Source organism: Primulina huaijiensis, chromosome 18 (genome assembly GCF_012295235.1).
Source record: "Primulina huaijiensis isolate GDHJ02 chromosome 18, ASM1229523v2, whole genome shotgun sequence".
Taxonomy (NCBI): domain Eukaryota; kingdom Viridiplantae; phylum Streptophyta; class Magnoliopsida; order Lamiales; family Gesneriaceae; genus Primulina; species Primulina huaijiensis.
In genome coordinates, this window is record NC_133323.1 from 3702784 (window position 1) to 3725552 (window position 22769).

At 33.2% G+C, this 22769-nt stretch overlaps 3 protein-coding genes and 1 pseudogene across 3 annotated transcripts; 3 read left to right on the forward strand and 1 right to left on the reverse strand.

The window, feature by feature from the left end:
- Window positions 1-396: 396 nt before the first annotated feature.
- Window positions 397-3141, forward strand: LOC140964618 (O-fucosyltransferase 8-like; annotated as a pseudogene).
- A 1534-nt stretch (window positions 3142-4675) lies between these two features.
- LOC140964847 (calmodulin-binding receptor kinase CaMRLK-like) lies at window positions 4676-7675 on the reverse strand. The gene is made up of 2 exons (XM_073424808.1): window positions 6105-7675; window positions 4676-5360 (listed from the first exon to the last, which is right to left on the reverse strand). Exons 1-2 carry the CDS (start codon window positions 7513-7515, stop codon window positions 4735-4737), a joined length of 2037 nt encoding a protein of 678 aa, XP_073280909.1. The 5' UTR covers window positions 7516-7675; the 3' UTR covers window positions 4676-4734.
- A 6231-nt stretch (window positions 7676-13906) lies between these two features.
- LOC140964767 (CBL-interacting serine/threonine-protein kinase 12) lies at window positions 13907-15759 on the forward strand. The gene has a single exon (XM_073424695.1). The coding sequence runs from the start codon at window positions 14079-14081 to the stop codon at window positions 15492-15494; it is 1416 nt and encodes a 471-aa protein (XP_073280796.1). The 5' UTR covers window positions 13907-14078; the 3' UTR covers window positions 15495-15759.
- Window positions 15760-20998: 5239 nt separating this feature from the next.
- Window positions 20999-22031, forward strand: LOC140965073 (protein DOG1-like 4). Its single transcript, XM_073425124.1, has one exon. The coding sequence runs from the start codon at window positions 21270-21272 to the stop codon at window positions 21999-22001; it is 732 nt and encodes a 243-aa protein (XP_073281225.1). The 5' UTR covers window positions 20999-21269; the 3' UTR covers window positions 22002-22031.
- The last annotated feature ends 738 nt before the right edge of the window (window positions 22032-22769 follow it).

A 22769-nucleotide genomic window follows, 5' to 3' on the forward strand; every position in this document is an offset into this window, starting at 1 on the left:
ATCATGATAAAAGCGTCTAGTATCATCGCCTCATGATCCTGTAGGTATCACTGATAGTGCTTGCAAGAATCTTAAGTTATGATTAACGTACAGAACGATCCATTCAACTAATATATCCCGATTGAATTTGTAACTATTGGTATATGGTGAGTTACATATGAATTCGATAACAATGTGATGTATATTTGAGTAATAATAGTGACATCGTATACACAACTAAGAAAACACATTTCCCTAAAACACGTTTCTTACTCTAGCCGGAGACTCCTTGCATTATTTACTCATTATATGACATAGGATATCTTCAGTCGTAGGCAAATGGTGAATCCCCGACTACAATGCATTTACTCCTACGTATTTGAAACTACACTCAACCTCGCCACATGATGACCTTCAATGGAGTCGGTAAATTGATCAAAGTACATGCTAGTACGTAGAGTTTTTACGTTAACCCGGGTCAAAGAACTAATGATGTACAATCATAACCGTTAACTATTCCACTCGATAAGTGATAACTACTTAAATAGTCCGAGGGAAGGTTGTTCAGCGCATCATAGACGAATGTAAAAAGTAATCCTTTTAAAAAAATTAGGCATTCTGATTGGAATTATTAGATTTGATGTACTATTTGAATAAAATATGTATTTTTATTTCATATCAAGATGGATTTGAAATATATTATAATGAGTCAAAAAGTAATTAGTTGATGATTTGAAATCAGTTGACAAAGTATTCATCCAAATAAACTAATTGCCTGCATCGATATATTCTGCCTTAAATTCATCCATTTCTTCATATAACAGTTTGATGATGTTATTTTTGTCAATCATCAAAATTTTAGGTAATAGAAATATTCTAACAATCAAGACCAATTTTTACTTTGTTGATAAGAATTGTTAAAATATTATCGAACTGTTAATTGATGTGAATCTGACAATCAAGACCTTCAAGATAGACGCTTGGCTCAAGTTTTGTTGCCCTTGCTGAATTTTGATTATGAAGGATAAAATCATTCTTCGTGTCCTACTTATAGGTCTGTAATGCAGTTGCTGTAGCATCTCTCCTTAATGCAACTTTGGTAATTCCTCGATTTCTTTACAGCAATGTATGGCACGATCCAAGGTAAATGACCCATTCGAGACTATCAAGAATTCTTTTGAATATTTCTTGTCACCTCGGTTTCTTATTAGATACCTGATTCATTTATGCGCACTCCATTGTTACTGCAGCCAGTTTCATGATATTTATCAAGAGGATACTTTTATGAATATGCTGAAGAATGATATAAATATTTTGAAGGAGCTCCCTTCGAATCTGAAGTCAAAAGATCTCAGGGCAATCGGTAGTCTCGTATGTGTCATATATAATCTTTTTGAATCAATTAAGAACAGAATTTCTGGGACAAAGTTGTAGTTTTCTGTTGCTGCTGTCAGGTAACAGATTCAGATCTTTCAAAAGAGGCAACACCTGAAGAATACATCAAGAACATTCTCCCTATTTTAATTCGTAACCATGTTGTTCACTTTCTTGGATTCGGTAATCGACTTGGGTTCAACTCAATGCCTTCTGATGTCCAGGTTAAAAAAAAAAAAAGTAATCTTTTTTATTAAGTCCCTTTAAGATATATCTTTAAATTGATTTCTGATTCCTTCAATTATTTGTAGAAACTAAGATGCAAGTGTAACTTTCATGCATTAAAATTTGTCCCAAGGATTCAAAAAATGGGTTCGTTATTAGTGAAGAGGATAAGAAACTATGAGTGTGCAAAAAGCCTTTTAGACAAAGAGCTTCTTGGAAAATACATCTCAAGTATCCCTTTAAGAAAGCAAGTTGCCATAACAAGATCTTCCAAATACCTTGCATCTGCGGTTTGAAGTTGATATGGTGGCATATTCTATGTGTGATTTTGGAGGCGGTGAAGAGGAGAAAAGGGAGCTCCAGGCCTATATATAGAGAAGAACATTTTCCTTTTCTAGCTCCTTCAGCGCTTGAAGAAAATAAAGTATGGTATACGAGAAACACTTGAATGTTTGATTATTCTTTTACATTAATATATCTAGAAAAATACCCTTTTCAATTTAATGGCTGCAGACAGATTTCTCCCACAGAATTAAGAATAATGGGAAGATGCCCATTAACACCAGAAGAAGCGGCATTGGTTCTTGCTGTGCTGGGATTTAACCGTGGAACTTACATCTATCTTGCTGGATCCAAAATGTATGGAAGAAAATCAAGGATGAAATCTATTACTGACCTCTATCCGAACATGGTAACAAAGGAAGATCTCCTTTCTCCCAAAGAACTCGAACCTCTACAGAATTTTTCATCTCAGGTGAATAAGATGGATTAAGGCATATGTTTTCCAGCTTCGTAAAATACTAATATAGTATTAGCAGCAATGAATTGAAAAGTAGTTGTTAAGCTGTTGTTTATTTTTCTGGTGAGCAACCGATATTCCGTTGGACATATTGTTACCATTAGCAGCCAAAGTTTTTTCGCAACGCGTACCATACATTTATTTATGTATAAGATTAAACGTTACCATTAGCAGCCAAAGTTTTTTCGCAACGCGTTACCATGCATGTTCCTTGTATCGGATGCAGCTTGCAGCTTTGGATTTTATTGCTTGTGCTGCTTCTGATGTTTTCTCCATGACCGACTCGGGGAGCCAGCTATCATCCTTGGTGTCTGGTTTTCGTACATATTATGGTGGAGGAAATGCTCCCATCTTGAGGCCTATCAAGAAGAGTTTGGCCGCTATCCTTCACGAAAATAACACAATAAGCTTGCACAGTTTTGAGAGCAGAATAGGAAGGATGATCGAGGAAGGCCAAAGAGTAGTGCATAACACGAGTTCTAGCAAAAGCATTTATCGTCATTCGAGATGTAACGAGTGCATGCGCCAGGATCAATAGGCCTGGCTCGTCTATTTCTTGTTTCTGGTGTGTTTTTCTAGCTCATATTTGTAATTATTTATCCCCTTTTTCTGATAATATCAGATTATATTTGTGACTTGTGAGTATCTCCCATTTATTGAAATTCATAAAAAAACTGGGTTAGGTACATGCAATATTGAACTACAGCACAGCATGTTGAACTACAGCACAGCAGTTGAGATTAATCTTCTCAATAAGCACGGGCATGCTAGTCTATATCAAATAATGGTGAAATTGTGATTTTAATCATAGTTTGTTGTGCATTTTAATATTGTAACTTGTCAAATCTGAATTTTAATCCATTGACTCTGATTTTTTTTGACCTATGTTTTCGTTGGTAGCCAATAGTCACTAAACTTGTCAAATATTATTTATTTGACGATGATGGTCTCTATTAGCAATAATGAAACATGCCTTACAAACATTAAATTCATCTAAAAAATTAAATATGAAAAATAAAGCAAAACGTCACACAAATTTAAAAATTGAGAGAAAAAACTTGTTACTTTCTTTATTTTTGTTTAGATGATTTTAATGAATGCAACATATGTTTTATTGTTACCACATTAGCTTTGTTGGATAACATTAATGTCAAATAAACAATACTTGATGAATTTGGTGGCTTTGGAGGAAAAAATGAACCAAATTTTTTTTAACACAATACAAAAATAAAATCCAAAACAGATTATTGAAATTTCAATTTTCCCTCTTGGATATCGTTATAAAAACTTCAACCTCATTATAATATTTGACATAACGATAGTTCTATGTTTTAACGTATATATAAATGTATTTTTGGTTATGTATGTATGTATGTGTGTTTTTTTTTTTCGATTTTGGTTATATTATCAAATTTCAATCTTTGTCTGCTATCTTAATTTTCTTGAAATTTTAGTTTTTTGTCGACGTAGCACTAATGTAGTCTCACATTACTCATAAATACACTCCAGGAAAAATGAATAAATTACCAAAAATTAAAAGATACATTAGCAAGAATATAGACATAAAGAAACAAACATATAAATCGTACCAAAATTACAAATTTTCTCATAAAAAACATTGTGCACAACTGTAACCTATGATGAAATAAAGAGGAAAAGAAAAAAAAAACCTTGTGAGAATTTTCCCACACGGCACGATGTCTAACTTGTTAATTTTCGACCATCGACACATTTAATATCGCAGACTCACTTTTCTTTCACTACGCGTACGTGTGGAAATCCATGCCGATTATACTATTGTAGTTTTAAATTCTACGTACATAAAGAGTGGACCTGCCATGCATGCATATTCTTGCTAAAGATTGTCGTTATGTACTTTAATGACAATGGAATATTGCTTTTATCAAGCTTCGACAATTACAGGGAATATATTTTTTTAAAAGGAGGGAGGAGCTGGAATAAAGATACAGATATATACAAAAAAGAACAAACAAACGAGCAAAAAAAAAAACTAAAGAAAGAAAAGAGATTGAATGTAAAGTAACAGATGGTTTCGACCTGCATGTTCGAAGAGATGATTGATCATGGTGGGAGAGTATTAATTTTTACACCATAAAGTACGTGTAACTTCAATCACAATTCACAACTCTTTCTTCGCCCGCTTGGTGTAAATTTTAATAAATTTCCTCTAAAATAAATTACGTACTTGTAGGAACTAAAGAACTTTTTCTTTAAATTTGAAATAAATTCCTCCAATCTATTGTCGTAAATTTTACGGTCTACGGGCCAATCATGTGAGACAAAAAGAAACGAACGAAAGTCTAATAATTTTAGTGTTTTTACACGAGGGGGTCAACTTAAATCAACTCTAGTGGGGAAGGATGCAAGTCTTTGAGCAAACCCAAGACTTGTTGCATCGTGGGCCTCTTCCCCGGTGCCTCCGCCGTACACAAGTAGCCGAGGCCGAGACACTCAACCATCTTACCCACGGAATCGCCACCACGTCTCAGCCTCGGGTCGAGTGCATTCACCCCATGCCCATCCTTCACCAACCGTCTCACCCGATCAACCGTCTCGGCTGAACCCAACTTGCCGGTCAACAGCTCCACAAGCACGACTCCAAAATTATACACATCATCCTCGGCAGACCCATCGAGCCGAGATTTATCACCTAGAGCACAACCAGCGATTCTAGGCTCTAGATCGTCCGTCAATAAGATATTAGACGCCATGAGGTTTCCATGCACCACGGGCTTGGAACGGGCATTGTGGAGGTAGGCCAACCCACGAGCGATGCCTATGGCGATACGGTGGCGGGTGCGCCATTCCAGTTCTTCCGGGGAAGTGTAGTGGGATCCAATGCGGATTTCCCACGTGTCGTTACTCCAATCTTCAACATTTGGTGCTCCATTGGGGAGTTCGTGCATCCACCTGTGTAGATCACCGTTGGCCATAAATTCGTACAATACCAACTTTTCATTACCTGCACAATAGGAAAGAACAATCCACGAACTACTGTTATCACCAAATTTAATGTTTCATTCTTTTCAATATCAAGTCTCTGTCGACTAACATTTAACACAAAATATCTGTCTCTCATTAATGAAAGTTGGTCCGCTATCAAAATTCAGAAATTCCTCAATGCATGATAGAATTTTCTAACATATTGACTCATTGGTTTAATTACTTAAATTTGAATATATATATATATATTTATATTAAATTTTGTAATTCGACTAACATTTAACACAAATATCAGTCTCTCATTAATGAAAGTAGGTCCGCTATCAAAATTCAGAAATTCCTCAGTGCATGATAGACTTTTCTAACATATTGACACATTGGTTTAATTACTTAAATTTGAATATATATATATTTATATTAAATTTTGTAATTTTTATATTAAACTCCACTACAAAACGTGGATATGTATATTTCCTGGAATAAAAAAAAACCCAAGTTGCCTAAAATCTCCATGTTTGACTTTCTTTATGACACGAACAGCACTGAATCTTCTGTACGAAATTTTACAGAACTGAAAATTTGAATTTTTAACACTACCCACCTCCAAGAAATTAATTAATCACGAAAACCTATTTCTGGTAATAATCGAATGCATTTATACCGTGCCAGTCTCTCAGAACCCAAATTTCACGTGAATCTATTAAATAAGGTAGCTAAGAAAGTTTGAAACCAGGCAAAACAACAATTCGAACAGTACAGATACCTGCAATGCAGTATCCAGATATGGGTAGAAGATTAGTGTGCTTGAGCTTAGAAAAGTCTTCAAAAATTGCCACAGCTTCATCATGGCTTATGCTTCTGGCATTTTCCAGGACCTTAATTGCCACGTGGAGGTCTCCGGGCAGCACGGCCCGGTAAAGGGGCCCGCTTTCTCCCTCGGCCAGAAGGTATTCTTTGCCGAATTGCGAAGTCGAAACGATAAGGTCTTTGAAGGTGAGTTTCAGCAATGGCTTCTCGAACATTACCACTGGAGCTGAAGTGGGCTCTTTTAGATCAGCTATCCACGACGACCCGGATTCTGTTTCGAATGAGAACGGGCCCGATTTATCAAACCTGAATGGGATTTGGATTGGCTTTGAGATTGTCCATTTGGTTCGTCTAGAAGTTGTTCTCTTCTTGTATAGGCAGTACGTGAAAAAACTAACCAAGATTAGGAAGAATGTTGAAGGTAGTAATATAGCTAAGATCAAGATTTTTTTCGATTTATCTTTTGTGACAAGTTTGGGATTTTGGACTGTGTTCTTCTGCGGTGGTTTTTGCGGTGGCGGGGCTGCCGGGTGAGGTTTGATGTGTAATTCAGGCCTGGCGGTGGCGGCTGTGGTTCTATTCCTAGTGATGAAATGTCCGGCGTGATTGAAGGCTGAAAGACCAAACTTTTGGACAAATTTTGAGTCCAATTCACCGGTAAAGTTATTGGATGAGATATTCAAGTACTTGATGTTACCTAATGGTGGAAAATCAGCAGGGAAATTTCCAGTGAACCCGTTGTTGGAAACATCAAGATATTTCAAGAACTGAAGGTGGGAAATTGCCTTCACATCCCCAGAAAAATTGCCACCAGAAATGTCGAGATATTCTAGATTTGTTAAGTTGGTAAACCAAAAAGGCAACAACAAAGCTCTGAAACTATTATGCGAAAGATCAAGATACGTGAGATTCTTAAAATTCGAAACGTGACCAAAATCCTTAAACCTGTTGAACGAAACATCAATCCGTCGCAACGACGAATTGAACTTCACCATGCCCGGCTTCGGCATCCCAAGTACACCTCCAAGCCGGTTGTTCGACAGGTCGATTTCAACGAGATTCGGAAGAAACCATATCACAGGCGAAACAGAACCTGCCAAAGAATTGTTGGAGAGATCTATTATTTGCAGCTGCGTCATGTTGGCAAGAAACTTCCATGAAACCGTGCCGGTGAGATTCCTCGAGGGGAGTTTGATTTCAGAGATGGGAATATTTGAACAGTTGTTGAAGAAGAACCAAGAAATGTTGAACCCAGAAACAGAGGCGAACGCTTTGGAAAGCAGAGCTTGGTCGTCGCTGCATGTTTGTATGGACTCAGCGACAAAGAAAAGGGGAACGATGAGGATTATTTTGAAAAGGGGATTCATGCTGGCCGGGGATGCAGCAATTCAAACTCTGCCACTTTCAGTGGTTTCCATAAAAAGAGATGGATGATGGAGAGAGATGCAGCTGCGCATTATGACTTCACTTGGTCTCTCTTGTTGGCTAGTTCCCTTTTCAACTGCTCGATATCACCTAAGCCAATTTTTTAAACTTATTATATGATCCATATCCATTATAATATTTGAAATTATATATTTCTTTATGATATTTCAAATTTCACTATAAAATATATCAATCAAACTATTAAAATTCTTGCTCATATCTCTTTCTATAATGTGTTGAGTTCCATTTATCTTCAGGATATCGATCCTAATGCGTATTATCCAAGGATTCACGAGTCAATGATTTTTCTTCAATAAATCACACATGCATGCCATGTAGCTTAATTAGCACAGTTAATTGCATCATAGATATAGTTAACCATGTATTATGACTATTTAGGTCTTTTAATCTTCAATCATTGCACTTTCACAATTACACGTGACCTCCACTGAGAAATTCTTAGCAGTGGATGAAATAAATCAGATGAAAACAAAATGGATTAGCCCATGCATTCTAGTGTTTTTGGTGTTTATTTCTTGTCGTTGCCTCCTCGAGGTTTAGGTTTTCCACCATCTAATTTTTTTTTTAATCTTTCAAATTTCCCAAGATCAAGAATGGATGGTTGGGTGGTGGGGTCTCAACTTATATATAAATAAATAAATAAAAAGAATTTATATATATATATATATAGTCAAGAAAAATTCATAAGAATCTTAACCAACACATTATAAAAAGGGTTGGTCCGAATGTTTTGTGACTTAGGTAAGTATATATAACAAATTTCATGTAAAATACCTAACATATTTAGGTGCGAGGAATTAAAGTGATTCATCTATTTTTTGTATATAAAATATGAGTGAGTCTCATGTGAGACGGGTCAACGCTACCCATATTCACAATAAAAAGTAATACTCTTAGCATAAAAATTAATACTTTTTCATGGATGATCCAAATAAGAGATCCGTCTCACAAAGACGACCCGTAATACCGTCTCACACAAGTTTTTGTCATAAAATATATATATTTAGAAATTTTAAACAGCACCACCCTAAAAAAAAATTTATTTATATGAGCTAATCTAATTATGTGTTCTTTTTTCCTTCGTTACACTTTGTGCCTAGGAGTGGATAAACTATCATGGATCTTTGTTTTAAAAAAAAGTTGCATAAAGATGTTAATAATTGGTTAATTATGCAAAATGCATTGCTTTATTGATTAATTTATTCATTTTTAATATCGGCCCTTTAGTGAATGAGAAGGTTTTTGTAGCGAAAAGTGACGTGCTTTAAGCAATTTCCTCGAGAGGACAAAACGTTGATTCAAAGAGTATTCATATTCGTAGAATATTGCTATATATTTATATATATTATTTTCACAAAAAAAATCTCAAAAATCATTTGAAAAACAAATTTACGGTCAAAACTTTTATTTTATTAATTCAAAAAATGATTGTATAGTTAATAAAAATATATTAGTAAAACTAAGAAGATATAAAACTAAATATAGAAAGTATACAATATATTTGAGACAAACAAGAAGTAATATATGATAATTTTTTTTTATAATAAATTTTTTTAGACTAAGTAATAATAAGTAAAAGACATAGAGGAGACCAGACTAAGTGGGTAGTCAATTTGTCAATGAATTTGGAAGCTAGCAGGCGACTTGCTCCATATGGGTTTGGTCGTTACAATGACACGTGATTATCGTCTTAATTAATCCTTCTTAGCGAATAACTAAATGAATTTTGGAATATAATTTCCACCTAATTCCCATCCAATTCCAAAACTGACTTTTCAAATTTGCATAATATTCCTCGACCCGTTTGGACAAGCCATATATTTATTTATATATTTAAACAAAAATAAAATCTTATTAAGATTTAATTTTCAACCCAAAAAAGTTTTAACGAAACTAATATGTTCCCACTCGAAATTATTTCACACTTATAAAACTAATTATCAATCAAAAACGTTAAAAGATTTAACTACAAACAAACAATAAAAAGCTTCACACCATCAAAAATCATGTTGTAGTGACTAGTACTATTTCCATATGATAATTAAGAATTTTCCAATAATATATAAATTGGCGTAAATATTTAAATCCCAAGAATCATATATGTGTTGGAAGTAGAGACGACAACCGGTTCAGGTTGGGGCGGGTTTGAACAAACGCGAAACCCCCGCAAACTTTGTTGGTCCAATTTGGGTTGGATCTGTTGGGCAGTCGATATATAATTTTATATTTATTCAATAAAACTTTAAAAATTAACAAATCGTAAAATTTATATGTCCAAATTTGTGTTAATAATATCAAGGAAAAAAATGTTATCACAAATTAAAATATATCGACTTATGTTCAATTGATAACCAAAAAAATTGTAATTATATATTTTCATATTAAATATCTAATAATAAAATAAAATAATTTCAATCCAAAATTTTTATAAACTAAAATTATAGATAATTTACTAATTATTTAGTGTAAAAAAATAATTATGTTATTAATAATATATACATATATATTTTATATTTAAAATATATAGGCATATTTTGGCGAGACGGGTCTGGGACGAATTTGACCAAACTCGGGACCCGCTTGTAGATCGGTTAGGCCGGTTCTAAACCCACCTCGGACCCGTTTGTAGACTCGTTAGGCCGGATCTAAACCCGTCCCATCGTTGAGTTTAGATCAGACCTATTACTATCCCTAGTTCAAAGTACTTGTCCTTGGATTTTTTTGAGTTGAGTGCATTGAAACGGACCTTTTATTGATTGACTGGGCCGAGGCTTAACCACCCAAATTTCAAGTGTCTGGCTCATTATTAATAAATTATTATTACCCCGGTCCTCTCAAGTAGGGGACTGCAGATGGTAAAAATTATGGATAAAAATTACTAAATTGGATTGGATAACAAAATTAGTACATGGATCGTATTAGAAGTATCAAAATCTTTTCATTTTTATGAGGGGAATTTCTAATTAGTGACTTGTGAATGATAGTATAATCTCTAGTTTCTGGAAGATTATAATTTTTATGAGACGATATAACATATTTATGTCTGTGAGACGAGTCATCTTGATTCATACATAAAGTGACAAGTAATATTTTTGATATAAAAGTAATATTTTTCATAAAACGGATCGGAGATCCGTCTCACAAATTGATCAGTGAAACTATAAGAGTTCAGTATTTCTAGAATATTTTTAAGTCAAACTAGCTATATTTCTTTTTCAATAAAATTAAAATAATCGTCAGAAAATTATTTTATTATCTTGATATTTATACCATCATTAATTTTTATCATTAAAAAGTAAATTTTAGTTCAAACCGTGACCAAACCAGAATATAAATAGTCGGAAATAGAAAATCAAAACCGTAATCATGCAATTAGGGTTTGGTTGAAATCGAAATTGTCGATCTTTACTTCATCTAAAAGAAGTAGTAACTGTTTTTATCAGTAGGATTTTGAACTTAATAGCACCGATTTCTTAAATACCCACGTTATTAATTGCCTATTAATGGTAATGTTCCTTGAAAAAAACATAAATAAATTAATGATAATGTCACTTACGTTGACGTGGCTCTGAATAAGCAAGCGTCCCCTTTGGTTTGACTTCTCCCTCCGTCTGTAAGATTTTCCATCTCGCCTTAGAACAGACGGCGTTGACAAGCGATTAACCGAATATTCAGTATACAAAAGAGCTTCTTCGATCCTCCTCCTTCGGCCTTCCGTCTCATATAACGTAGGGTTCGTTTAAACAAATATTTTTATAAAAGTTATTTCTTCAAAATATTTATAAAATGTTGTTTTAAGAATAAATATGTGTTTGGATAATTATTCTAAGTTGACGAGATGTTTAATTATTCTAAATGCATCGAAAATATATCTCAATTGTTCTTTAAAAAATGTACTTTGCAAACACTTTTTTAAAAATAGTTTTCACATTTTTTTACACAAATCTTATCGAAACACATACTTTAAGGTTCCGTTTGGTACGTGTGATAGGATAAGTAAATAATTAGTATTTAGAGTGATTAAAAAATAAGAGATATGAATTAATAGTATGGTGAGATAAATAACATGGTGTTTGATATAATTTTAAAATGATGGATTAATTTTGTAAATTTTATTGTAATGACCAAAATGTCTGAAGTGCTTATTAAATATATATTCTTAAAATAATTGGATAAATAATTAAATATTTNGTAGATTTCGTATTTTTTAACAAACGACAAAATAATATTTGATATGGTATAAGATGAGTTCCGAATTTCAAATTCTTTATAAAATTTTGGGATAATTGAATGTCATAAAGTAGAAAAAGAAGTCGCATAAAAATTTGTGGTCAAATAAAAAATGAGCAGGGTTTTGGAATAAGAAATAAGAGGAGAAAAATGTAATTTGATGAGTATTGATAGCCTATCCCATTTGTTTTATTAGATTAATAATCACATAATTATCCATAAAATTGGGTCTTAAACCGAGTCAAAATGATTATTAAAGTATTTTAAAATTTTAACTAAACATTAGATCAATGTTTGATTATTTATCTAATTTTGTTTAATCCACCCAACCAAACACACCCTAGAGTAGCAGTTCTCATATAGTACATATAGAAGACAATTGTCTACATTCGCGATGAAAAAGGTTTGGAAAAAAATCTTCTCATTTAGTTATTGTAAGGGAATTAATTTTATATGATTTATGGAGGAGAGTTTAATATAGTTACCTAATGTTGAGTCTGTTAAGAAATATTTATGACAATGATTTATTTATTTAATCATATTTAATTTATTAGTGCCTTTCAAAATTCTATATGATCGTAAATATTTTAAATTTCCATTTTTTTTTAAAAAGGGTACATATTGATTTTTCCAAATTTTATATGAATAAATAGTCATTTTAATGGTCGGAAAATTTTCCTTCTTTTTAGTGGGTTTTGGCCTTTGGGGTCATTTTATTTATGTATTATGTGAGACAGTATTACGAATATTTATCTGTAAGACGGATCAACCCTACCGATATTCACAATAAAATGTAATAGTCTTAGCATAAAAAGTAATACTTTTTCATGGATGACTCAAACAAGAGATTCGTCTCACAAAATACGACCCGTGAAATCGTCTCACACAAGTTTTTATCTTTTTCATGTCACAATACATGAATCAAATGTGTTGTTTGTGTAACAATGAACTTAAAATACAGATTTGATCAAAACAAATTCAAATCAACACAGAAAAAATAATTTTGTCGAATTATGTGTACGTAGTTGGTAAGTTTTTGAATAAATTTAAAATTCTTTTGATTTTTCCAGGAAATGACATTAGGGTTTCCAATTTGGAGGCCTTTGGGAATTAAAAAGGTGTAGACAATCACGTTTCACCTTTCCATTTATTTTAACACCAAAAGTGACGGAAGCACTTATTAGGATTATTTAGCCCCAACGAAATGTTTGTGACTGGACCGGGATGCCGGTCATATATTTAGAAACTTTTCCCAAAAAACCGGACTAAAAAAATTTAGCCTGCCTCAGTATCTCTGTAGACTGTACATCTGCTATATTAAGGGAAATCGGTTCAGTATTGCGATATTTTTTTTTATATATAATAGTATTTATATACATATTATTATTAATAGTATTTATTATATATTCTCTCAAAAAAAAAGTATTTATTATATATATTTGTTGTTTTTTTTTGTATATATTTTCTTAAGGAAATAATAGACTCTAAAACTACGTTGCTTGCATTCATTTCCAGAATGACGTGTCTGATGTTTCCATCTCGCTGCCTGAATTAAATTTTTTTTTTTACTTGATGGAGCATAGTCAAGGGAATGCAAGCAAATGGTCCTCCACCTCCTATATTAATTTCGATTCCAAACAGGAAAAAACTTAACATGGCCATTTTATATTGTCGGCATGCTCTTTTATTTTTAAAGAAAGTTCAAATTTTAAAAAGGATGATGTAGAGAAGATAGTTAATAAATGAAAATAAGATTCAAAATTTTCAGAAGACCGAAATTCTTATAATCTATTCATTTTCAACTTATAGCTAGAGACAATATATATTTCATTGTTGATCCAAAATATAAAAAAAACAAATTAAACTTTTAAAACTCGTGACATCTACTTTTTTAATGAGCAAATTCAAACTATCAACGTAATAGCACAACATTGAAAAGAAAAGACAGAAAAAAATAAATTAATAAATAAATAAAAACCTTAGCTCTGGTTAGGAGTCGGTGGTCATATTCTACAATTGCAACCAAAGTATACAAATTTTATGTTATATAAATTATAATTTCGAATAAATAGAAAGAAAAGAAACATTTCTATCAAAATTATAGGCCTCACGAATCCACGAGAGGACAACAAAAACAGAACACAGAAACAAACAACAGCTCACAACCTCTCACACAATGGCAAAATTCACCACAATCCTCCACCACCAACATTAATTAGGCCTTTTTCATACTTTCAATCCCATTTGGGTTTCCATGGCCGCCGCCGCGATACCCTCCACGTCCACCGCGACGAAACTTACGAAGCAGAAAGAAATTAGCGGACTTCTGTTAGGCCGATATGAAATCGGCAAACTCCTTGGGCACGGAACATTCGCCAAAGTATATCACGCCAGGAACGTGAAAACTGGGGAAGGCGTTGCGATTAAGGTGATCGATAAAGAGAAGATCTTGAAAGTTGGGTTGATCGCTCACATCAAGCGCGAGATCTCCATTTTGAGAAGGGTTCGCCACCCCAACATTGTGCAGTTGTTCGAAGTCATGGCAACCAAGTCTAAGATCTTCTTTGTCATGGAATATGTCAAGGGTGGTGAGTTATTCAACAAGGTTGCCAAGGGCAGGCTTAAAGAGGAAGTTGCCAGAAAGTATTTCCAGCAATTGATTTCTGCGGTAGCCTTCTGCCACGCCCGCGGCGTGTATCATCGCGATTTGAAGCCCGAAAACATTTTGCTAGATGAAGATGGGAATCTTAAAGTTTCTGATTTTGGGTTGAGTGCTATTTCCGAGCAGATAAAGCAAGATGGCCTTTTTCATACCTTTTGTGGCACGCCGGCGTATGTGGCGCCGGAGGTGTTGGCTAGAAAGGGATATAATGCGGCCAAGGTTGATATTTGGAGTTGTGGTGTGATTCTGTTTGTTTTGATGGCCGGTTACTTGCCATTCCACGATCAGAATGTTATGTCTATGTATAAGAAGATTTATAAAGGTGAATTCAGGTGTCCGAGGTGGTTTTCACCTGAGTTGATTCGATTTTTGACGCGTTTACTGGACGCGAATCCTGAAACCCGGATCACGATTCCGGAGATCATGAATAATAAGTGGTTCAAGAAGGGGTTTAAGAATGTGAAATTTTTCATTGATGATGATAAATTATGTACTGTTAACGACGATACTAATAACGATATGGAATGCTTATCGGATCGGTCTTTGTCGGAATCTGATTCCGAGTTGGAGACCAGAAGGAAGATCACAAGTCTTCCGAGGCCTGCCAGCTTGAATGCGTTCGATATCATTTCATTTTCGCGGGGTTTTGACCTGTCAGGTTTGTTTGAAGAAGGATCAGATGGAGGAGCAAGATTTGTTTCAGGGGCACCGGTGTCAAAAATCATCTCAAAATTGGAGGAAATTGCGAAAATAGTGAGTTTCACCGTCCGCAAAAAGGATTGTAGAGTGAGTCTTGAAGGATCCCGAGATGGTGCAAAGGGACCCTTAACGATTGCCGCTGAGATATTCGAATTGACACCTTTGTTAAGAGTTGTAGAGGTAAGGAGAAAAGGAGGGGATGGAACGGAATATGAGGATTTCTGTAACCGTGAATTGAAGCCGGGATTGCAAAGCCTTATGCTTGGAAATGTTTCCGATTCTTCTTACTTGCCCTCAGATACAGAGTAGATTAAGGAGAAGGGAGGAGTCAAATTTTCCTTTTCCCCTCTTTAACATTCTGTTTTTTTTGGATGATAAATGCCTGTCTTTTTTCCTTAGACCTCTGTACTTGTTTGCTGAATGAAGATCATATCTTTTCTTGTGTTTTGTTGTTAGATTTTGTTCCTTTTCTTTACCCTTTAGAATATTAATATACCACTGTATCAGTTTCTTGATGAATATTTTATGATCCCTCGTATCAAGTAAATAAATAAGGCTACCTTGTTATTGATCATGAGTTGTGACCATGCTTCTTTTTTAAACGGAATAATCGAATTCTTGGTATGCACTTCTCTGTTGTATCTCAAGTTTGAAAATGTTTCTAATGCAGCATAAAATGCATTGGTTTAGGAAAAAATTTGATTTTGAAGAACTCTTTTACGTTTGCTAGTCTTTTGTTCAACGGCACACTGCTGTTTTTTTTCTTGAAAACAATACAATATTGATTCGTGATTGTAAAGATGATGAGTTTGGTTTGAAAGGTATAACAAATTTGTGATTGCGTGGAACAAATTTTGGTTACTCCCATCATTTAGAGGCACGATCAATACCCGATTTGATATGTAAGAACACATTAATATTTGGGTTTTTATGGTAAAGTGGATTTCAGATTCCTTGGTGTTGGAATATGGTGATCTAAATTCTGTTTGGTTTAGCTTGAAAAGCTCCTTTCGTGACAAAAGTTGTGGGGAAAAACTTTGTGGTCGTAAAAATTAGAAGTATGTGGTGGTAGCGGATGGGCTCATACCCGTAGCCTAACACTGACCTCGGTGAGGATTCGGGAACAGAGTCGTAGTCTTTCGACCGATGGAGTTTTATGTTGCCCACAAATTTTACCTCTAAACATGGCCTTCATATGAGAATTTCTTTGTTGCAGGTCCTTGTTCTTCTACCTTTTCCTTATTTCCCAAACTTCTTGTTCATTTACAGATGTTTTAGGATGATACATAAAGAAAGAGACAACCTCGTCTTCTTGATTCGCAGCTCAGCTTATTTGGTATATTTTGTGCTTTTAAGCTTTGAAAAGCTCGGTTTGGTGGCCATCACATTTCCTTCAGTTGCATGCATTCAGCTACATTTGTTTCCTCGACGTGCTTCTATGTGCGAATAATCTTGTAAATTTGTACTGGCATAAGGTTCAGTGAAGTATAACCCTATATGCTGTATATCGAAAAACAAAACACCTGTATCGGGTATCCGATTTAGTGGAGTAAGTAGATGTTTGATTGATGTTCAGGAGTTCGATTACTCATACCAACACATTATCAGACGAATATATCGGACAGTATTTGTCCAGTACGGTTTATCCGACTAACGCAATTTGACGACGATCGCGTTAACTTATAAGTTTAATTGAGAATTTTATCTCATAAAACGAAAAAAAGCTTCATATATAATATATTTGTTGTTACAATGGTTGAATATTTGGTGTCAATCCTAACCGTGGAACACTTGTGTACTACTTTGGAGCAGAACCAAAATTTAATACCGATGAATATTCTTTGCTGATGCGTCGTGGGAGGTAACCATTTTCATCATGTTTTGGCTTGTTTTCCGACAATTTTGGGGTCCATTGTAATACGGGGTCCGCATGTACATTGTGAACCACCACTTTCTTAGGATTTTTTTTTCTCCCGTCGATTGGCAGCGGACAGTTAGTTGGGTACACCTAAAAATAGACCCCCAATTCTTATAATGAATATGGGTCCATGGAATATGAATTTTTAATTCTGATCGATGTCAATTTGGGAGTCGGTCCCGTATACGTTACGGTTTCAACTTAATTGGTCACACACTTGCCTTTTGAAAGCAAGATTGTGGGTATGTATAGTGTGAGACGATCTCACGAATATTTATCTGTGAGACGGATCAATTCTATCTATATTCACAATAAAAAATAATACTCTTAACATAAAAAGTAATATTTTTTTATTGATAACCCAAATAAAAGATCCGTCTCACAAAATAAGACCCATGAGACCGTGTTACAAAATTTTTTGTCCAAGGTTGGTGCTTCGGAAAGTTTCGAGAAGCGCAGGTTTTGAAATTTCAAAATGTGTTTGATTTAATTTTATTAATAACGAGTAAATATTTTTTAATATAATTAGCCTTGACTTGCTTGGTGGTAAGAGATAATAAAGAATGAAATAATAAATTTAATTTAAATATAATAACACCCGCGGGTGCTCTAAATACTGAAAATAAACAAATACGTGGAATATCATTATTGACACCAACCGGTGCCTTATAGTTAAAGAAAACTATAATAATTGAAAGTTCAAACCGACGTGCAAGATTTTGTTTTTTCAATTGGATTGTGACGAGACATCGAGTTCACTGTCCAATTTTAACAAAATATCTCAGCTCAAAAGAAAAGAAAATCATGTAATCACAATGGATGTTTCATTTGTCATATTACATGGCCGAGGCAATTCCAATTTCCAATTTCCAATTTTCAATTATATATATACACACTATATATTAACTACCACCTTTTATTGATATGATGAAATTACAAAAAATAAAATTAATTGTACAGTTTTAGCTAAAATTAAAATTTCATAATGATAATATTACCCATAATTTATAACGAAAATCAAATTAATTATAAAAAATTGATTAACATAGAATATTTTTCGAAAGATAAAGAAATATCCAAACACGCAACACGTGCACCGTGAACACTTTAAAATTCAAACGACATCACTGGCCCGATCCATTTTATCGCACATATATTTTAATATAACTTTTTATATAAATTTATTTATTATTATTACAAACTAGAGATATATTTAATAAGTTGTGTCATTTCTTACCAATGGGAATCATTCTCTAAAGCTGAATGCGAAGAAAGTATTAAGCAGATGTGTGCGGCATGGAAAGAATGACAAAATAAAATTTATGAAGGAAAAGGGTACCATAGCTAGCAAGGTTTCAGGACATATGGAATATCTGGAAGAGTACAGAAATCCCTAATTTTCTCTTTTAATTCTTCATATATTTATAAGTATTTCTATATTTAAATTAGATTATTTATATACTATTTTAAAATTATAACAAGAAAATAATATTTTATGTATACAACTATTATGCTCAAGCAATGCCTTGGCGGCTAATATATATGAATTAAACACAAGCCAGCTGAAATAACAATGATAATAAAATAATAAAACAAAAATATGCGTATTCAAACTGTACAACATTTACCGAAATCGTAGTTACATTGCAACATATGTAAAATTGTACAAATTTTATAAAACAAAAAAAGGACAAATTTATATATATATATATAAAAAAAAATTCAAAACGATATTCGATTGTAGAGAATATTTACAAACAAACGAGCTGTAAATGAGAAGAAATTGTATGGACAAAATTGTTATTAGTAGTCCTATAGGCTATATAGAACAATGATATCAAGTTATGTATTTGAGAATTAAAAATTAAAAAAAGTTTATATTTGATTAGATAGTCGACTAAAAGATTGGAGATTTGAAATATGAAATTTTCAATCTAATAAAATACAGATATTAATCTACTACAGATATTATTTATTCATTTGGGGGCAATAATAAAATATAAAAATCACCAAGCACAAATAATTCCTCGTTATATATTTCAATGTCAACTTCATCTCTGAAATAATCGTTTGTCACGTCTCGAGAATATATTAACATTGGGAAGGAGAATTAGAAGAGAGAAATTAATACCAAACGCGAACTTAATTAATAAGAGATCAGATTTGTGTAAAGCTAAGTCAATTAGTATATAGATGATTTAAAAGGTGAGTCTTATCTTTATCTTTTTATTTATTATATTTGAGACAAACTTAGTGTAAAATATGCGCTATCGTTTTGTTTCGAGTTACGAAGCGCAAACACGAACACAAACACGTAGTCTCGTCTGCTCATGACACGTTCCTTAATTCTTATGTTGTTGCATGCATCGCCACCTACGTTGTTGATAAACGAATTCCACTTTAAAAATATCTATCTATCTTTTTATTTTATTTTGTTGGAATATATCACACTCTTTATATTAGGGTATGTCATGCTTAATTTACATCCTAAACATTATATTAATTATATATTTATATTATATAAATTTATCACTCATGTTACACATTTATATGTTGTGATTATCTCATTCCACATATAAAAAGCTCACGATACGTATATTTTATTAGATCGACAACGGATATACCCAATTTCCTTGGGTGCATTTGATATGTAATAATATGCGAAAATATATATTACGATTATTTTAGATAAGAGTAAGTCACATGTGAGACCATCTCACGGATCTTAATCTGTGAGACGGGTCAACCCTACCCATATTCACAATAAATAGTAATACTCTTAGCATAAAAAGTAATACTTTTTCATGGATGACCCAAATAAGAGATTCGTCTCACAAATACGACCCGTGAGACCGTCTCACACAAGTTTTTGTCTTTAGATAATTTTGTCATAAAAAATAAAACACAAATTATCCTATTAAGATTTATTACAGGTGACGTGATCAGAATTTTAAAACTGATATTTTTGATAAACAATAAAATGTTTATTATGATTATAAGATTATTTAATTAAATGGAATTGAACTGTTTTTTTAATGACGTGCATGAGATATTGTAATAGTATATTTTGATGTACAATAGGTAAACTCTCGGACTAACTAATATCCTACAAACTATGTTGTTAGGTATATTACATTGTGTAAGTCCTGTGTGTCAAGCTAGCACGAGAATTTGTTGATAGGGATAATCCAATTCCTGATAATTTGGCAAATGTTCGTCTAATCCACCAATTCGAACAACATTTACAGACGAATATAACCTTTTCAAAATATTAACTGACCATATAACAAATTATTATATTTATTACTATTATTAAGAATTTCTATGATAGAGAAAAAAATTGGATGTCATGTTAGATTTTTTTTTATTATATCATTTTAAATTGCAATGTATATCCTTATTATTGTTGATTTTTTTAATTATATCATTTTAAATTGCAATGTAACTTCTCATTATTTTTTATTTATAGTAAAACTCTTATTTAAATGAGTAAGTCTCTTGTGAGACGGATTCACGAATCTTTATTTGTGAGACGGGTCAACCTACCGATATTCACAATAAAAAGTAATACTTTTTCATGGATGACCCAAATAAGATATCAGTCTCACAAAATAAGACCCGTGAGACCGTCTCACACAAGTTTTTGCCTATTTAAATATACTAATTTTAATTTGCGTTATGAATATAATTCAAATTAATTTTTTTTAAAAAAATTATATAATCATACAACACATATTATTTATTATTTTAATTGAAATATAATATCTCATTAATTTTTTAAATTTTGTAACCCCTATTTAAATCTACTAATTTTAAATTGCATTATGATTCTTCAATAAGTTTTTTTTGTATAATCATTATATAAATTTTATTTGAATATTATNTGCAAATCATGTTAACCCTTCATATTTGTGAAAGTAAGTTTAAATAATTGCTAAGCTTAAGCCATGAGCAGGCCACGCGACATGAAAGCTACGCATTTGCGTCGTGGCTTCATCCTCCACGCTACATCTGGTCACTCTCGTCCCCGAACAACTCACCTAAATACTCTCGGTACCTTTGTGTACGTATAGATATACATTTATTCCAACGTTATACGTTCCATATCTTCCATTCTAGCTGCATCGTATTGCGTCTACGTCGTGCGTTGTGATCTTTATCAGAAGATGAATAGCCAAGTTGCAGAAAGGTTCACAAATTATTACGAGAAATGGATGAGCCAACTTGAAGATCTTCTTAAAATTCTTCTTCTGGTCTCGAGGGACTGTCATCAGGAAGCAGGATATGAAGCTATAGTGAATAAATTTACGTCACACCACAAGGAACTTTACATGATAAAGTGGGCGCTGGCTGACGAAGATGTATTGGCTTTTTTCCACTCAGTTTGGTTGAGCCCACTCGAGAATGGGTATCTATGGATCACCGGGTGGAAGCCCTCCATGGCTTTTCGTTTAGTTGACACACTAAGTAAGGCGGAGCAGCAGTCTGGAGGGAGTTTACGTGGGATGACGGAGGAGCAGGTGAAGAAAATCGAGGCTTTGAGGGTTAAGATCGGGTTGGAGGAAGAGAGGGTGGAGAGTGAGATGGAGAGGCAGCAGGTGTCCGTGGCGGACAGGAAGATGGTGGAGCTGGTGAAGCTGGAGATTCAGGCCAAGAAGAACGGTAGTCCGGAGGCAGTGACAAAGGTGAACGAGTTGGTGGAGGTGGCGCTGAAAGGGATGCTGGCGGGGCTGGAGAAGGTGATGAAAATGGCGGATTCCGCGAGGCTGAAGACATTGAAAGGGGTTTTGGAAGTATTGACTCCGAGGCAGTGTGTAGATTTCTTGTCTGCTATGTCCATGCTCCAGATCCAGACCAGAAAATGGGGATTGAAGAAGAAGAGTTTACTGAAGCAATGATAGGCTAAATCGACACGTCGTACTCTAAAAAAATAAAATAAATAAATGGACATGACTTCAAATATATATTATAAATTTTGTTTTCTTTATAATTAAGTGTCAGTAGATGCATTTTCACGTAATATATATATTAAGAATCGAGAAAATGTTGAGGAGAACGTATAATTGTTCCTCGACCGGTCGGTCTAGACCAACTTGTGAACTATCAAAATCTTCCTCAACTTACAGTAAGTAAAAAAAATATATTTTTTGAAACAATATAAAATAAAAATCTTAAGAACCTATTTCAATAAATTTATGATTACAATTATAATTGTATCTTATCCACCTCTTTAGAATTTTTAAATTTAATAAATTTCTCTTTATTTCTATTTACATTTTTTCAAATAAAAACTAATATCATATTTTTTTAAAAATTTCTTATAAAAGTTTTGTTGGATTGTATTGGTTAGAACAATCAAAACGTAGTGTTTAAATTATTGTAATATTTAATTTATTTGAGTTATATCATTATTTAAATTTATAATTTTTTATAAAACAACCCTACAAGTTCAAAAGTCTATATTAATTTTGAAATATGAATGAAATCTTATTTATATGTGATAAGTCATAACTTTACTAACATAAATTTTTATGAAATCATTACCCAAAAAAAATTTGTGAGGTTGTTTTAAAGATTATTTTTATGAGACGGATCTAATCAGAATCAATTCACGAAAAAATATTGTCTTTTATATCAAAAATATTATTTTTCATAGTAATAATGGA